General features: G+C 42.4%; 1 protein-coding gene across 1 annotated transcript in view; it reads left to right on the top strand.

Annotated features, from left to right (window-relative positions):
* TBXAS1 (thromboxane A synthase 1) overlaps nt 1–17870 on the top strand; it is a 247037-nt gene that overhangs the window by 1527 nt on the left and 227640 nt on the right. Inside the window, exon 2 of the mRNA XM_063320468.1 lies at nt 11209–11407. Within this exon, the coding sequence (XP_063176538.1) occupies nt 11310–11407 (98 nt within the window). The 5' untranslated portion in view covers nt 11209–11309. The remainder of the gene's footprint in view (nt 1–11208; nt 11408–17870) is intronic.

The raw sequence follows: 17870 nt of genomic DNA on the forward strand, positions 1-17870 counted from the left end.
GTGGGCAGCAGGGCTGCTGTCGTATGGAAAGGCGGAAAGGCGGAAAGCTAACGAGGAGGTGTCCTTCACGATCCAAACACGCAGAAATGCTAAACACGGTGCCCTCGAACGGTTACCCACAAGGAGGGAAAATACATCTAAAATGAGGATGCTATAGCTAACGTTAGAGGTGTTGGTAAGAAGTGCTAAACTTTCTGTCAACTAATCCATTACCTTAAAAAAACCCCAGCTGCTGTAATGGGGAGGGCTCGTGGGCTCCTTTTCACAAGAAGTTTTTCATACACCTCATAGACTTTGGGCATAACTGATGCTTGCCCTGTTTACAGTGTTAGAGATGCTGCTAATGTGCAGGTAATAATAGAAAAATAATTTAGGGGGGCAGTGGCACCGAATCTGTAAACATTCCCTACACATTGAAGAAACTTTCCCAAATATGAGCAGCACTAATATCAAAAATGGGGGACCGTATCTGCGTGCAGCCTTGCTGAGCTCCGGGTATTTCCCTGTACAATGACACCACATAGCCCAGTTTAACCCAGGCGATGGGAGCCACCGCAGGGCTGGCAGCTCCATCTCCAGAGCAGGGACACGGCTGGGGCTGCCACTGCAACCCCGGGGCAGGTTCCTGAGAAGGAGGATGATGGTGGTGGGACCTCCTGTTGCACCGAGCCCTGTGTGTGGGCAGCGGCAGCGGCATGTGCCTCTCCCTGCTGGCGGCGAGGGCTGTGCCAGCAAAAACGCATGGACCTTCCTCCTCCACCTTCCCCTATCTGCCAGTCAGGCTGCAGTGTCAAAAACTAGCATGGATTTTCCTGTTTACCCAACGTCAGCGTACCTCCCAAAAAGCAATTGCATGGGGTTTGTTTTCCTTTCCTCGTACATATCACAAGTCAAACAGCGTGATGTGGCTAATGGGATTATATTGACCCACCTCTGCCGTTGCTATTAATATCTGAAGATATTCCCAAATGCCACAGCCCCAATGACAGTACAGTTGCCTGCCCGTCTTTCTCTTGCCAAACAGATCGGGGTCTTTTTACGTTAGCAAGTCCAATAATTGCTAGTCCGAATTTTGGTCCTTGCTGGTGTTAAGAAGCTAGGGACCAGATTCTATATAGAAGAGAATATACAGAGAATATTCATTTTTGCAATGGATAGCAAGTTGATTTGTAATGCCATTTGAACAGTATCCAAATAGTCAATTTTTTTTAAAAAAAAACCAAAACAGGAGGCTGAAGGGGTTTGGGAGGGTGGGTCGTATCTTCTTCTTGCTGACTGTAGAAACATAACCCACCGTTTTAAAAAAAGTGCATTCAGAATCCGACCCCGGTGCACAGGCTACTAAATTTCAGTTGCTGTTTTTATGTCATTATTGCAATTGCAGTAACTCTGTGAAAGACAAGACAAAAGGTTGCTCTTTCCACTTTGAGCTCTTTCCATCCTCCACTTTTACAGCAAAGGTTACCCTGAGCAATGTGTACATCTGTCTCTTCTAAGTGTAGAAATACATATTATTCATACCTTGTCAATGTATATGCTGGAAAACAGAAGCTGAATTTATAGCTATATTTCCTCTCTGCTGGGGCTTTTAGAGTTGAGTGTTTCAGTGTTTCCATTATAAACTCCTATTTTCCGAGGTTTATAACAGTCTTCAAGAGCGTAGCGGTCTTGAACCATAATAGGAAGCATGTAATGTTGCATTTACAATACAGCTGTAACAGCACATTAAGGAGTGTAATCTTCTCAGTGTACCCACAATGCTCCAATAAGGTTAATTGGACTTACATACACTAAGAGAAAAACAATATTTTACCCTTGGAGTTGGTGTTCTCCATCCAGAGAGCTGAGAGCATCACACAGGGACAGAGTGCACCTGCCTGCACCAGATGTACAAAAATGCTGTTCCATGCTACACCGCTAAAACACACGTGTGCATCTGCAAAGGCCCCTCTCGGCACCCACTTCCCTCATTTGATGCTTCACTTCTTTACGGACTTGGCCAAGGGAAACTAAGGCAAAGGTGACTGGAAGAAGCAATTATTTTATCGACTGTAGGGTGAGGCTTTCGTCCTGTGCGATGTCGCTGCTGTTCCTGCCCTCAGCTTCTAGTCTTGCATAAGTATAGGTCCCATCTGAAGCCCATCTTCTCCATTTCCAGTCAGCTTACTCCATCTGGCGTCTTGCATTCATGTGTCACTTTGCTTACAAATATACAGTAAAGGAGTCACACTTGAGCATAACATCCCAGTGACCCCGGGCTGTCTGAAGTGGTCCCAGCTCCTTTGCCACGCACCGGGGTAGTTGCTGGCTTCTCTAATTAGCCTGAACTGCCACAGACAGAGCAGGGGCTCTTAAGGAGAAAGCCACCCCACACATTGGGGTACCTGTCTGACAGGTCTGGCTCTCTAAGCTGCATCTGTTCCAATTCACCCACTTCAAATTTTTATTGATGGCTGTAGGACTCTGTGCTGGACCAGAGATCCCATCGCGACACTTGGGTTGCCGTGTGAGTTTAACCATCGCAGTCGGGCGAGGGGGAAGTGACTGCAGGTAGTGGTGTTCTGAGTTAAAGTGAATACTTTAAAATGGATGGCGAGGAAGAAGAGCTGAAGTTAAAAGTGGACAGTTGCCAGGGCTGCTGGTCGTGCTCATGCTAGAGCTGATGTATCATTGCAGTTGCTCACTTGAGCTTGTTGGACTTAATTGGCTGAAGGTAAAGAAAGCAGCAGCGCGTTCACAGTAGAAAGAAGCTTCTAAGAATTGCTAAAAAAAACACCTTCCAAGACTCTTGGAGTCTGAAGACTTTGTTAGGCTCTGTGGCGAGTACAAAGCAGTCCTCTCAGATCGTCACAGAGCCATGGTTTTCCACGAACCTTAGCTCTGAGCAGTAGCCAGTAAAAAGTATGATCGCTAAAAGTTTTGTTCCATGAATTATTCTTTTTTATTTTTTTTTGTATTTCAGTGAAACTGAGAAGGATACATATTTCATTTTTGCGCTACCCCAACTAAAGTCTAAGGTTGTGCTTATCTGCCACTTGGTAGAGGCAACAGAAGGTAGGAAGGAGGTAGGAGGCTGAACGCGCTGTGAACCTTAGTTTCAGATCCCATCTACAGTCTGAGAGGGCAAGTTAGCATGAGTGTCAGCAGGGTTGAAATCTTGTTGAGACTAAGTTCTTTTTACGGTTTCAACTCATATGTCACATTATTTAGTCTTCCACTTAACCTCTCTTCCCATGGCTAACAGGTCAGCTTATTGGGTTCATGGCCTTTTGCAACTATTGCTAACCTCAAGCATTCAGAAATCACAAATTTACCCTCAGATTCATGAGACCACAGGAAAAACATGCATTTTTTTTTAACTGAGCAATTAAAATAGTTTAATTAGTATTTTATCCCTGATTCTTTTGAGTTTTACAGCTTTGGAGCATTTTTTTCCTTGTTTTGAGGGCTTTACTGTCTTTGCCCCCAGTAGAATCGTATTTGTCACAATTGCACGAATGAAGAACTAGTGCTTTAGAAAAAACCTGAACTAAGCCAAGACTTGCAGTAAGAAGCTGAGATTTGGAAACGCTGGTTTTTGTGATTGTGTAAGTTCGCCTTTTCACTTTTTCTTTTTTTTTTTTTTTTGCCCCCTCACCAGTTATGCCTGCCTCTGTTACAGCATATCTGCTGAGAATGAGGGAGCTGAAAGGATTTCTGATTTGCTGAACTAGTGTACAACGGGTCAGCAGAAAGGGCTGCAAAAAAAAGTTATGAATGGGAGAGCACAAAAGGCTGAACTAGAGTAAAGCCATGGGTATGTTACCTGTGCTCTTCTCAGCACGTAAAGGGCTGCAATTTGCACGCTAGTTATCTGTACTCCCTTTCATATGGGTAAGAAGGTCTTTGGAATATTGGGCATGATCTACCAAGAGTTATTCATCATGCGATGCATAAGTTTAGGCAGTGAATATCCTGTGGATAGGGGCATGTGTGAAGATAAGGCTTTTCAATATACTTTTTATTGCTCCCACATTTGCCCCATAGTGTGAAGGTGTTATATGTCTTCCTGCCACAGCTCCGTGTGTTCCAGTGCCCCATACATTTTGTGTTCCTACTGCCATCTGAAAACATCCGGCATGATTGTTCACACTGTAGTTATTGTCATTTTGAAATATTTATCACGGGGAACAGTTTTAAAGGCAAGAGAGGGCAACAGGGCACCAGCCTCCCCCTGCCTGTCTGTAGGAGTCAGAGCAGCATCACCAAACCCTGCACCTGGTGTTCGCCAGCAGAACTTCCCACATCCCATGAAGGGATGTTTCTGCAGCCAAAAAGAGAGGCTCTGTGGATGCCACTAAGGAATTGCTGAAGAACTGGGACTGGTCCTCAGTGATTACTTTGAACTGCCAGGTTGAGTCTCTGTGCAGTCATACTGCCTTTCTACATGTGGATGTAGACTAATAGCTCCTGGGCTTCTTGAATTATGAAAACCATTACTGTGGCAATGGTATTAGTCTGACTTGGTGGCTTTTGACCTTTCTTTTTCCTTTGTGCCAGCTTACTGCCTCTTCTGTGCTTAGACTAGATGGTGGCAGTACCTGAGTTGTAATGCCTGTCCTGATTTTGGCATGTTTGTATTGTCTAATACGCTGCACATTCTTTTGCCATTTCTTTTTGTGATCTTATTCATCTCAGAGGGATAATTGCATCCAATCCCTCTGATTTTAGACAATTAGAGATAAAGCATAAAGGCAGACCTGATACTGTCCACAGTTCCCAGATGGGACCTGACTGTACTATTCTTGTCAGCCTGAAGGCCATAACCCATGGGGATGTTCTTTCACATCTGTGGGCCTTCTTCTGGAAGCATGTGCTATTTAAAAAAACAGTGGTGGGCCTCAGGTGAGGAACGCTTCTTTACCTCATCTGAGGTTCAAGGTTTTTTGAGACTTTTGGCGATTTACCCCTTTTGTCATTTTGACAGGGAATTTATAAATGTGTTATGTTACTCTTTCAAATACCCTACTCCCATGTGTCTGTCATTATCTTTTTACCTGTTCCAGGCCTTATTACTGAGCCTGTGAGGTCCCTAAGAGCAGCAATAGATCTCAATTGTCCTGATTGGCCTCACCTGAGACCTCCCCCTACACACCCTGCCCATGGGCCCAGGAGCCCCATTGGAAGTTGACTCTGGAGCTTCAGTTGTTGATTTGACCCCTTGGTGATCCCTGGTCCTGGCTCACCCCTTGCTGTGCTGATGGACCCTGTTACCCGCCTCCTACGGTCATCCCGGTGGGCCTGCACCCCTTGGTGAGAGCTGGTCTATGTTGCGGGCTCCTATCCCCGCTCCTGGCCCTGAGACCACACGTGCAAGCTATTGATGGTCTGTATCAGCAACTTGATACTTTTGAAATAGGTACTAAGCAGCATGTTCATCTAACTTTTGGCTTATCCTTTGCACAAGCGAAATACAAAGCGGATAGTCATGGCGGTCCTCCCAAGACAGGGTGGTCAGACCTCCCTTTCCTTGGCTGCTATTCTCCCCTTTGTCCTTTCTGTTTGTTCTTTGACTCCCCTTCTCCAGTTAGGGAAACTTGAAGGATGCAATGGCCAGGGTTTCTCCAGCTGGCGGTCAAGGAGCCGTCGCACTGCTCTGTGCAATGCCGGCTGCTGTGGCTAATTGCCTCCGCAGTCACTGCCCCGCTTTTAAAGGAGGCTGCGGGTAATCTTTCTCCAAAGAAATCTCTTTGTTTCATGTTGAAAGGATTCCACAATAAAATTACTGAACCGCAAACTGGAGAGGTAAGGTGGGCAATGTAGTAGCTAGAGATAGAACATTGAGCTCTCAAAATATTTCTGTTGGTTGGGGAAAACCAGCTTTCTACATTTTCCTATTTGCAAAGTGCGGAGGAGGACTGGGCTTTATATGTTTTGATGTCAATCCCATGAGCTAATGGATGAAAGAGAAGTTGATAAGCACAGTTTAGTTAATTAAGTTATAGAACAAAGTGCTTCTGTGAAGTTTTTCGCAGTTCTTCTGACCTGTGGTCCAGCACTGAAACATGGTTTGGAGAATTCAAGCCTGGCGTTTGCTGTCTGGAGTAGCTTTTCAATCAAAGACGGTTAGGTATTTTTCATGGTGTTTAAAATCAGAACTTCGCAGAAGAAATTTCTTACCATGATATTGTTACAAAGGCAAACATTTATATGGCTCTCTGCAACTACAAGACTAGTCTAGGCAGGGTTCTTTGGCTTTTGCTGTCAATATGGAGCTATTGATCCATGAACATAAATCCTTACTTATCTCCAGTGAAGTTTACAGGACAATGAAATTATAGGATTGCTTGAATCAATCAATGTTTCTAAAGCAAGCTATAGAAATATAAACAAGTTACCGATTATTTAATAAAGTCAATTTGCTTAGAAATGCTTGGCCATGGGCAGCAGATGTTACATTAATTTCTGCTTTCTCTGGAATTTCACTGGGGCTGCAAGATCTTAATGTCACTATTAGCAAAGGTAACTTTATTTTAGAAACTCATTGCAAGCTCTCACAGCAAGAGGAAGAAACTGTCATTCCTTTTGACCACAAAATCTGTGCTATTTCTAAGTGCAGTTCTTTGAAATAACTAGGATATCTCACAGCTTGTTGCTTTAGAGGGGACTTAGTACAGCGGCACTACATTTAGTTAGCATAATGAGTTTTTTAGCCCCTGTGATATTGACTGAGTTTGAAGTACCGTAACTTTCAGTCATCTAAGATTAAATTTGTTAGTGAAGTACAAGCTGGCATAATATTTTAGCTTTCCTAGAATTTTAAGCTGGGTGCCTGTTTTCTGAGAAGCATTTAGGTTAATATAATCAGGTTCTGACTTGGCAAAACAATTTGAGTATAAAAGTGTGTCTTTCTGTTTCTCAGTAGGAAGCGTCATGAAAGTGTCTTCCTCAGCGTGATTTCACAGTTACCATGTTTGCCTTTCGAGATCCTGTTCGCTGGAGTGATTTTACTCAAGGTGGTTCAAGAAGCTTTCATGAGCCGATGGTGTTCTTTTGGTGCTCCCATCCATTTTGAATGCAGAGCAGTGTCCTTGTAAATGGACTCCGATGCCTCGGTGGTCTGTCTGTTGAGTAGTTTGTCATAGTTTATTATGGAAGAGTACAAAATCATCTGATTAATCTGCTTGGTCAGTCCTTGAACAGGGATAGTAATAATGAAGTCGTAGACGGCCACTGTAAATCCCTCTGTTCCAATACATTAATATTCCCAGTACTTTGTCTATTAAGGTTGTTTTAAATATAAAAAATCTCTCTGTGAAATGTGCCTTTGATCTTTTTGATTGGTCTACCTTAAAGACGTTAAGAATTCATTTTGGCTTTGGAAAGGTTTTTGTCTTTAAGATAAATTAATATCATACATACTTACATAGTTTTGTACATGGGCTTTGTTAAAGCTTATTCATAAACTAGTCTCTGATTAATCTCATGGGTTTTTTTAAGCTGTTCTGTAGTATTTCATTTGCAGTATTTTGTGGCCAAGCTGTCTATAGAACAGAATTGTCTTGATATGAAGACTATACTAAAAATTTCTATAGAGAAGGACTGCTATAAAATTAAAAATTAACACCTATCTAGGTTTCCTTCATCTATCATAAAGTTGGCGTGGCTCAACCTTAATTAGATTATTATAGACCTAAAACATACGAGGTAGAATAGCGTGAGGGGAGTTGAATTTTGTCATTAGCAGGAGTTCGTGGTTAGTCTACCTGGTTAGTCATTAGCCTCTGAAATACATGAGACTGTTTTCCATTTGATATGCTTTGAAGACAGGTCAAAATCCTTAACATGATTTAGGTCTACTGAGAAGGTCTATAATCCTGCTTTTTAATAAGCTCTATAGTGTATGTCCAAATGATACTTGTGTATGTCAAGCATTGCTGAGGCTCACTGCCCCACTTGTATTCACTCTGAAGTTGAAATGCATTGTTTTGGGAGAGCATTTACAGAAAATATTCCTGGAGTTAGAGCAGACAGGGCTTTAAGGCATGAAGGCTTCCTGGAAAACCTGGATTGTCTGTGTGCTGGGTTTTCTTTCTTTTTTTTCAGTGGAAGAACACTTCAACTTCTCACACTTTGAATGCTGCAATGTACTTCCCTTTTTTTAATATTTACTGCTGCGAATATCCGTGCAAGCTGAAGCTCTGTCAGTTCGGGATTGAACTGCTTCTGTCTTGTAGGTCTGCCATTTGCTGGGGAGCTCCAGGGCTGCAGTTACAGCAGTGCTGGGGAATGAAGGATGAGATGTGTGTCTTGAGCGTAAGTTTGTGTTGAACACGGGGTTTTTTGTTGTTGTTGGAGTTAGTGTTGAACAAGTTGGTGATCTGCAGATTTTACTTGCTATGGAGGAGAAGAGCTCGGACGGCACCGCGTCAAGGAGCTGTGAACCTTGGTAGATGCAATCTTGAGTGAAGCCATGTGGAGGCAAACGCAGACGGTGCTGCTGACTCATAGCAGACTGACAGGAAAAGGCTCCCTTGCACTTCTGCTTGTCTCTGGCTTCCTCCAGCATGTGATTAGTGAGAACTTCATATCTGCCTCTGGTAGTTCTTTGATACCCTTATCATCATCAGCCTGACCCGCGTGGCTGCACAAAAAGAACGGGAAGGTTGGTGAAAAATATCTGTGCAATTAACTAGTTAATTAGGATGGCATTTCCCATGTAAAGGACCTGTAGAGAGAGATACAGGAGTGATAAATAATCTGTTTTCATTGCTGTCTGTATCCCTTACTCCTTTCCCGCTGCCCACAAAGCATCGTGTGGATTTTTGTGACCCTTCAGGGAGCTGAGATCCTTAAGTCTGGGATGATAACTGTGAGCAGGCGGGTCTGTGGTGAGGAGTGCTCCAGGTGGGTTTTAGGGTCAATGCTGCATGCCACCCATCCTAATGGCTGGAGGTGCTGAGTTAAAACCCTCCAGCAAGAAACAGGTGCTGAGGCTTAAAAAACGAAACAAAAAGAAAACCCCAACATCAACAACAGAGAAGGATAGTTGTTGTTGTTGGGAGCTTGATTATGTGTTCTCTTCCAAATTGGATGCTGATGTGAAAGCCTATTTTCTTTCATAATGTGTGTGTTTAAGAACTATTCATCCCACCTACCTCCCAGCGTGACTGGGAAAAGATTCCAGTACCTCTTAAAAAAATAAGTGAGGTCTGTAGTTGACTCTGTGTTTGCTGATAGGATTTTTGCCGTTGGCTTTAATAGGATCACATCAGTTCTCTCCATGCAGAAAAATATGTCCTTTAATTAAAAAGTCAAGTCAAGGAAAGCACAGTGAAATCGGAGTATTATTTTTTACCTCCTACACTTGTGGTGATCGGTTTAGTTTTTTGAGGAGACTTTAGTGCATCTGGATATTTGACTTCCCCCCCCCCCCCCCCCCCTTAAAGTCCCACGGGATCAGTTGCTGGTTGGGATTGGCCTGTGCCCACTGATTAAGTCCTTGCATCACTGGTCTTGAATCTTGTTGTAGTTGTTCCTGGAGAACTTGGCAGCGGCAGGAGCAAACCGGCAGAGCTGTTATTGACCCAGAATAGCAATAGCATTGTTAATACAATAAGCAAGGTTTTCTGTGAACTACTGTGCTGTTCTGCGGAGCTGATGAGCTGGTTAACACCTTTTACTTATTCTGCAAGGATCCGAGGCTGGAAGGGCATTAATGCAGCTGTGAAGCACGGAGAACCAAAATAGCGGTGATTCAGTTAGAGTGGAGCCAAATCTTCTTAAAATTAAACTCCATTGTGTTAGAGACTTTACTTTTTTGATACCTATATTATTAACTTCTCTGATAAGAGCAGGAAATGTAATACAGTGATATTGGAGAAGCCTTGCACATTAAATCTAAGCTATTATCTTGGGGTTGTATGAGAAGAAACCACTCTTCATCTGGTGTGTTATGGGAATCAGATGTTGCAGAATTTCTGTTTCTGAAGGTTACCATATAATTCACAAGCCTATTTTTTTGGGGTAGTTTTGATTTCCTTAACTTTCAAATAGGTTGTATGGAATAGGTGGGAAGGTTGCAGTACATCTATGGCTATTTCTAGTTTCATAATTAAAAAACGATACTGGACAGTTTGGGGAATTTTGTCCCAGGCAAGAGTGTTTACTTGCAAGCTGCTGCTGCTGCTGTTGTTGTAGTCCTGAAGATGTTTTTGATAATAGCATTCGGTAATTTTGAGTGTAACAGGTTGATGGCCTTCTCTCACATAAATGCTTCAGGGTCTGCTTTCAGTTGACCTTTCTTACTGGGCTGAATCAGATGCTTGAAACAGGATTGAGGTTTGCACGCAGGACAATACGGAAGAAAGCTGAGGAAACCATATATGATGGACAAACCATTTCCTGAACTGCAGTCAAAGCTTGACAGCTCGTGTGGAGGTTGTTCAAGGTAGTGTGACAGCTTGACTGTGCCACGATGCAGAGATGGTAGATGTTAACCCTGATACTAGAAGTACAACGCAGGGGTAGCCAAAGTATCTCCGGAGAGGCCAGTTAATGGTACCTGGCACTGCATTGAGCCAGGAAAATTTGCTGTTATACTCATGAACCTGAGATGATACGAGCGAACAGTGCTGCGTGGACTAACCAGTGTGACAGATAGTGACTTACCGGTACTGCAGTTGGGTTTTCCTGCTCATAGGTTTTTCTTTCTATATATGTCTTCTAGTAGTCACATTATAAGAGTTTTCCCCTAATTCCTCCATTTAGTTGTGATAATTTAAAGTTTACTTTGTTCCATTCTTTTAAAGTATAATGAGTTTGAAGATCAAGTGCTAATGAAGTTTGATGTTGCAGCAGTGCTCTATTTTTGTTACTTCAGAGAATGCCGCTGTTCGTATTCCAAGGTACCACCAAAGGGTCTTTAGATTATTCCATCACCTCTACCACGGTCAGGCTCTCTCCCCCTTTTTTCCTCCCCACTTTCCCGTTTCCCATCCTTGACGTTTAAAAACCTATTCAACAGCACTGATGTCTCAAGCGGTGGGTATGTAAATATTTACTGCCATGACAGTCAACAACAGCAGGAGGGGGGAAATTGCTACATCCTACCATTCAGGGAACCTTCAAGTTCTCTCTCAGAGCGTGCAGTCGACGAGAACAGGAAAGGTTTGCAGTTTGTGCTTGACTTGATGTGTTTTTGGTCTCTTGGTTCCTGTTTTGTTGCAGATGTCATTCATATAGCTGTGGAAGGCTTTATCAGCTCTTGAGGAGACTTTCCCCTGCACACAAACTCGCACCACTCAAGGCTGGAGCTGCAGTGGAGGAAAATGGAGCCTGGAGATCTCCTGGCATTTGTCTCCACAGAAATGAATCGTACAACGGTCACCCTGGCTTTGCTGGTGGTCTTCCTGGTCCTGCTGTATTGGTAAGTGATGGTGATATGGGCTGCATATCAGACACAAAGCCTGCTGAAGCTCCCCCAACATCTATAGAGTCTTTTATTCTTAAAGTGAAACTGGAAGATAATTACCTACAAGGGACATGAAGGGAGAGTTGGTTTGGATGCAGAGGTTGGAATAAATACTCACAAAACTGATGATGCATTTTAGAGAATTCTCTCCTTGCAATATTTTCTTCTAAGTCCTTTATCAACGAACTGAAAACAAAAATTGTCTTCAAAATTAAGAACTTATTATTGTTGGTTTCTTATTAATTTCAGTAGGCAGCAGGAACATTGGTGCCGGTTAGAAAGAAACAGAGTACTTGTTGCAGGGTCTTGTTGGACTTCTCTGGACTATGCTGCACACTTGTCCCTTGCTAGGTTTCTTAGCTTAAGTGTACAGACACTTTAACTGCTGCTTGAATTTCCTCTCTTGTTCTTTCCACACTGAGTAGTGGATACAAATCAGAATAACCGCAGCCCTAATGGTAAGCACAGCAGGCATTGCGGTGAGCTGTGCTGAAATTAAAAACAACATCGCCCTGTCCAGATAATTTATTTCAGAAATTCAATAAGCTGAACTGGGAGTGCTTTTCTGTTTTTACTTGACTACCTCTTCAAGTCCTGCTTTCCAGTCAACCAATGTTTTTTCTGTGTGTTCAAGAAAATGTTTCAGGGACAGCAGTAGAAAAAGAACCTCTGACAAAAACCCAAAGCTAATGTGGAAGAGAATGGTGATGGCACCATGAGTTTAGCACAATTGTTGTGATAGTGTAAAAGATGGATCATTTCTGCACATTTCTTCATTCTTTGACCCTCTTGAGCTTTGTTCAACTTCCTTGTGTGTGAAGGGAGGGTCTAGAGAGGCTAAAAAAGACTCTTTTTTTAGTCCAACCCATATTTCATGTGCATTGCCATAACAAGTAGGTGGGTGAGCCCACTTTCTTAATAAGACCTGCCTGAATCATCACAAAGGTCCAAGTCCTACTTCCTTTGAACTTTTCTGGGAAAAAGAATGGCAGGACTAGATCTTTCAGTAAAACCATGCTGTTTAGCTGCTGACCTGTGGTTCTCTGTAAGCTTAAGGGGATGAGAGGGAGGGCAGAGGTGGCACATCCACAGTTCAGAAATGCAGCAGATCAGCTGGTGAGACAGCTGCAAGAGCCTGATGCTTCCACGAAGTACATGTCAAGATGTGCTGAGGTCTCTGAAGATGCAGAACTTCTCTGTGCAAATGTAGGGTACATTCTGGTGGAGCCTTCTCCAGAGCCTCATTATCTGGTTAAATTTAAGGAAGGCTGTTCCTCCCCTTGAAGTAAACATGGCAGCTTAGTGCAGAATTTGGTCTTGTCATAAACAAACCTAGCTCTAATTGCAGGCTTAAGTCAAAGTTAAACGAGGCTCCCGGTTGTGGACGGTCAGCTGCTGAGTTGAGTGCTTACCATATAAGTTTCAAAAAGCCCAATTTGGGAGTGAGCTGGGAAATTGCCTTACAGTAGAGATGCTGTCTTTCTGCTTTTCTGTCTGAAGGTGAGTTCTGTGAAGGCATGAAGTAAAGGAAGCTGGAGTTTTATATGGGAAAGCGTTTTATACTTTTACCTACCAGTAGTTATTACTAACCAATATCTTGTTGATCTACAGATACAGGTTGATTTTAAGTAGTTTATTAAATACAGGTGCCTATACGTCACACTTCCAGTGAGAATCTGGTGTTTCTTAAACTTGCGATGAAATATACCGGGCAACATAGGTAGGTTTGCCTGCTGGCTAAGCTATTCAGATCCATTTATTTCAGTAAAATGCAGAGACTGAACCTGTAAGGTTAATGGCTTGAAGCACATCTGCAGGTGTGGTGGTTTTTGTTCAAACGTGCCAACCTATTCATTTGAGAGTCTGTTTTTTCTAAAGTTTTTTATACTGCATGTCTATTTAAACAAATGAGTAAAAACCAGTGCATGCTCACAGCTTGCGTCATTCATGGCTGCAACCTTGGGTTGAAGGAATAATTTAAAGAGTACAGAAAGGGTTGCTAATAGAAATGCAGGTCCCTAATTCTAGAGAATGTTTTTATTACAATTATGTTGCATACACAATTGTCTGTCTCTTCTAGAAGTCAGAAAACACAAGTGTTATGTATGGCAAAAGTAATAATAAAGTAATAACATTTCAAGTTCCTTTGACGTTTTCATTCTAAGCCTTACTCTCATTTTTTAATAACTTCTGAATTCTTTTTCTAGTTTTTTCTGCCAGTGTTGTGTCTTTTCAGAAGGGCAGTCACGGAGGACGGGAGGAATGAATATTTGCTGTTGTAAATTTTGTTATGGTACTAGCTTATGATTGATCGGGGTCATATTATGTCAACTGTTGTGTGAGTACAAAGGATAGGCAGTTTGTCCACCGCGTTGGCTGTAAAAGGCTTACAGGCTAAACAGAAGGCAGTTGCAGGTAGAGGAGAGAGTCGATAGATGTAATGCACACTAGAATAGTAACGTGGTGAGGGCAACCGTTGTGTTATTGAGCTATTTCCTTAGCGCGATTTTTGTGGATGGGGCTACTCTGTGGTTTAAATGACAGCCTTGAGCTGCTGCCCGTCAGCTCAGCCTTAGCCGCAGTTAGCATGTGTATTGTAAGGCCAGCCGTGATTTATCACAGTTCAGCTGGCAGGTGGTATCTTGCTACGTTGTGATAAGACCAATCTCTTCACATTTTTGGGTAAGGTGAGGTCATATGAAGCAGGGAGAGAAGGAAGGGTTGATTGGGAAAGGGAGGAGAGGCTGTAGCTGCATAAGAACAAACTTCTAGAGAAGATACAGGTCTTAAGAGGAAACTTGGATGATTTGATAATTTATTTTTTTTAGACTGTTATTTATGGTACAATGCAGATCATCAATAACTCTTTACAACAAATCCTCTAGTAGCACACCTCTGATTTCTCATGCATTGTCATCAGTGTAATATGAAGGTGATGCTTGTGGTGCATTGTGTCGATTTTAAGTCAGTGGAAAATTCAGCGACTACAATGTCTTGGTGTTTATCCTCCACATGACCTTAAGTAAGCTATAAGGAGAGGCTTTTTAAGGTAGTCGGTTTAATGTTGGGAGTAGAAAGAACAGAGAAGCTTTTGTGTACATAGTCTCTTTAGATTTGAAATGGGAGGAACAAACCTGAAGTTGCGTTTTTGGTAATCTGTTAATTTAACTGATGTTAATGCTCATTGCAGGGGGGGCTGGATTTGATGACCTTTAAAGGTCCCTTCCAAACCAAACTATTCTATGATTCTGTGTGCTCAAGTCTGCTTGCCGTCCCCCATTCCTGAAGGACTTAGTTGTCCGCTACCCTCTCCATCCTTATTACTTGCTCTCAGTAGGTCGAAATCTCTTCTTGCAGACCTCATATCATGGATTCTTCAGTGGCTCTTGCTACCTCATTGCTATTGTGATAGACAATGAAATTACTGCTTTACCGACCACAAAAAGGCATAACATGTCTAAATATATAAAGTTCAGTAATACCAGTGGCACTACACTGAGCATCTCTTGTCCACGTCCCTCCCACCCCCTGTGATTTCTGCTAGGCAATCTGATTATCTGAGCAGTTTCTTTTAAGAGCACTTTCTTTTGCAATTGCAAGTACTGCTGTCTCTATTCGCTTAATCTCCGTGAATCTCAGGGTTTTTTTTCAGGCATGAAATAAAAACAACCACTTAAGGGAGGAATGAGGTTAACATTTACAAATCCCAGTGATATTCTCTATTGAAAAATACAGTAGTTTATCTATGCAACGTATTGTTCATTTTCATTTCAAACATACGCAGAGTTGGGTATCCCATGCTTGGCTGTAGCTGCAAACATTGCTTTGTGTCTTTCTTTTTGCTGTCTGGGAAGATGTTTGATAAAATGAAAGCAGGAGTTTATCTTGCTTTAAAGTTTAATGTACCATAAGCTTAGCATTATGAAGAAGCTGTCACATCATTCAGATACCTGTGTTCAAACTGGATTATCAACTCCTTGTCTAAACAAACCTGGGTTTTTTTAGAAACATGGAGGTTGGATGGGAGGTGTTTGTTTATGTTTGTAAGATACGCGTCTAATTGCATGCTTTCAAACATAGCAAAACATACACTAGCTGCGTTCTTGACTGCTTCTGAAAAACTAAATCATTCAGAAAGATGCCACTTTTACGTTGAGGTAATATTGACGATCACTTGTGTTACAGAAATGTATGGAGAGATTGAGAGATTTGGGTTCCATTGGATCTAGATGCTGTCCACCCATTGCATAACAAGTCAGTCCTGACCCAAAGCATTTGCAGTCTCTGGTCAAAAAGAATGAAAACTAAACTTAGTATTTTTTTTTTTTCTGGCCTTAAGCCTAGACAGTTGCATACATTTCGATGCAGGAGATACTTAGACATGGGGAACAGTGTGTTAGACTTCATCACTTGGTACCACACCTGTACTAGACCACATCAGAAGTTAATCTCAGGACAGGTAGTATTTTGATACAGGTGACTCCAAAACCACGGATGTAAAGTAATGCCAAACAAGCAATAGTATCGTAAAGTGCTCTGAAAGAGAAAGTTTTGAGATAATCTGTCTTCAAATAAAACTTCATTCTGGTTTTGCAGAACATTGCTATTTGGGCTTGAGTTAGGCAAAACTGAGATCAAATAGATCTCGGGTGTTATTTTTTAATTCCAACTAGATGCCACCTAAAACTAGGTCTTGCAGCATTTTTTGCTCCTTAAAAAAATTAGTATTTACAAGAGATACTTGATTGCTAGAGCTCTAGGCTTATGGTTTGAGTGCAGGTATAGGGTGAGCAGGTTATTCTACATAACGCATCCAAATAATGGATCAGTATCCAGTATCAGGCAGTACAAAACTTGGATCCTTTCTAAAAGTAGCACCAAGTGTGGGTGGGTAGTCCCAAACTTTTCCAGCTGTCCCTGCTGCCATGAAAGGCACAGGGCTGCAAGGATGGCTATGGCTGGAAACAGGCCTGGGTACGGAGCATCAGTGTATATCCATAAAGATGTACACAGCTCTGCACTCACGTCAGGCTTGTTGACTTGAGAAGTTCAGAGAGGCATCCTAATCCTCGGATGTCAAAGCATGCTAGTTTCTCCTGCTGGCAGAAGGCACAGCTCCGGAGATGGGGAGTGCTGGGCTCTGCCTGCTGAACGCTCCTCCTCCATCTTCTACATCCCTCCCGTAGCCGTGGCTGACCTCAGAGCTGGGCTCTAAGGTTACGGTCCCTAATGAGTCTTCCCTTATTACAACCTTGTAGCTTCTCAGTTTGCAGAGAACCCCACATCACGTTTACAGGGTCAGATGGCAGGGAAGCTTTATTTTTTTCATATTCTGTTAACCCCAGCTGTTTTTTTTCCTGAAATGGCTATTATGTCAGTGGAAGTCATTCTGCTTTCCTCCCCTTCATTCAAATGGCTTATGAAAGCTAGAAGGATCTGACTCAACAGGAAACATCAGCAAACTGCTGTTGATGACAGAAAAAAACCTAACATATTCGGAATTGTCTTTGTCACGCAGCTTTACATCAAGCAAATCTGGAATTCCCACTAACGTGTCAAACATAATTTGATCCCACAGCTGCGCAATATATGGCCTCCTCTTTGAGCTAAATCAAGCATCTCTAGGTGAGCCTAAGAAGGAGCAGAGTAAGCTACTGAATTAAAATTTGGAAAAGTGCCAGGCCACAAGTGACTAAATGCTTTCTTTCTCCGAAAACAAGGTAGATTTGATCATCCAGAATGAAGTTCACTCAGTGCCCTGATTATGCTGCTTTTAGGTAAACAAAATTCCCGTATTTTTTTGGGAGGAGTAGAACAGTTCTCCACCGTAACTTTTGCAGCTCCAGAGTTAAATTCTCTGGGTTGTCCTCAGAGGCTGTTATAACACTTTGGTTATCCTGATAAATGTAGCTCAGCCTCTAGTGCTGTGCAGCTTTGGTTTTGCTTGCTTGCACTTCACTGCAAAACTCACAGGCCTCTTACGTTCAAGTTTGGTGTTTGTTTTTTTTTTTATTTTTTTTTTAATTCAGAGATTACATGGCCAGCCATGTTTGTTTGAAGACACTCAAGTGCTTCCTGATTTTTTTTTTTCTTTTGCAAAGGTGCTTTTTACCCTAACAACTCTGTGTAAAGGAGTAAATCCTTGGCCTATGCATTCCTCATTGTCTGTTTTTTTTACCTAAACCTTCTCATGCCTCTCCCCATAAAATCCCTCAAGCACAATTTGGTTTTAGCGCATGGAGATTATAGTGTTAATAGTATGTTAAAGTTAGGGGTGGTTAGGGATAGGCTAGCTTCCTTTCACAAAACAAGTTTATTTGCCTATCTTCTGGCATCGTCTCCAGATCTAGTGTCCAATGGAGCACGCTGTGAAGCCGGCTAATGCTCACAAATGCTTCCAGGCCAACAGGAGCTGGCT

This window comes from Chroicocephalus ridibundus, chromosome 1 (genome assembly GCF_963924245.1).
Source record: "Chroicocephalus ridibundus chromosome 1, bChrRid1.1, whole genome shotgun sequence".
Taxonomy (NCBI): domain Eukaryota; kingdom Metazoa; phylum Chordata; class Aves; order Charadriiformes; family Laridae; genus Chroicocephalus; species Chroicocephalus ridibundus.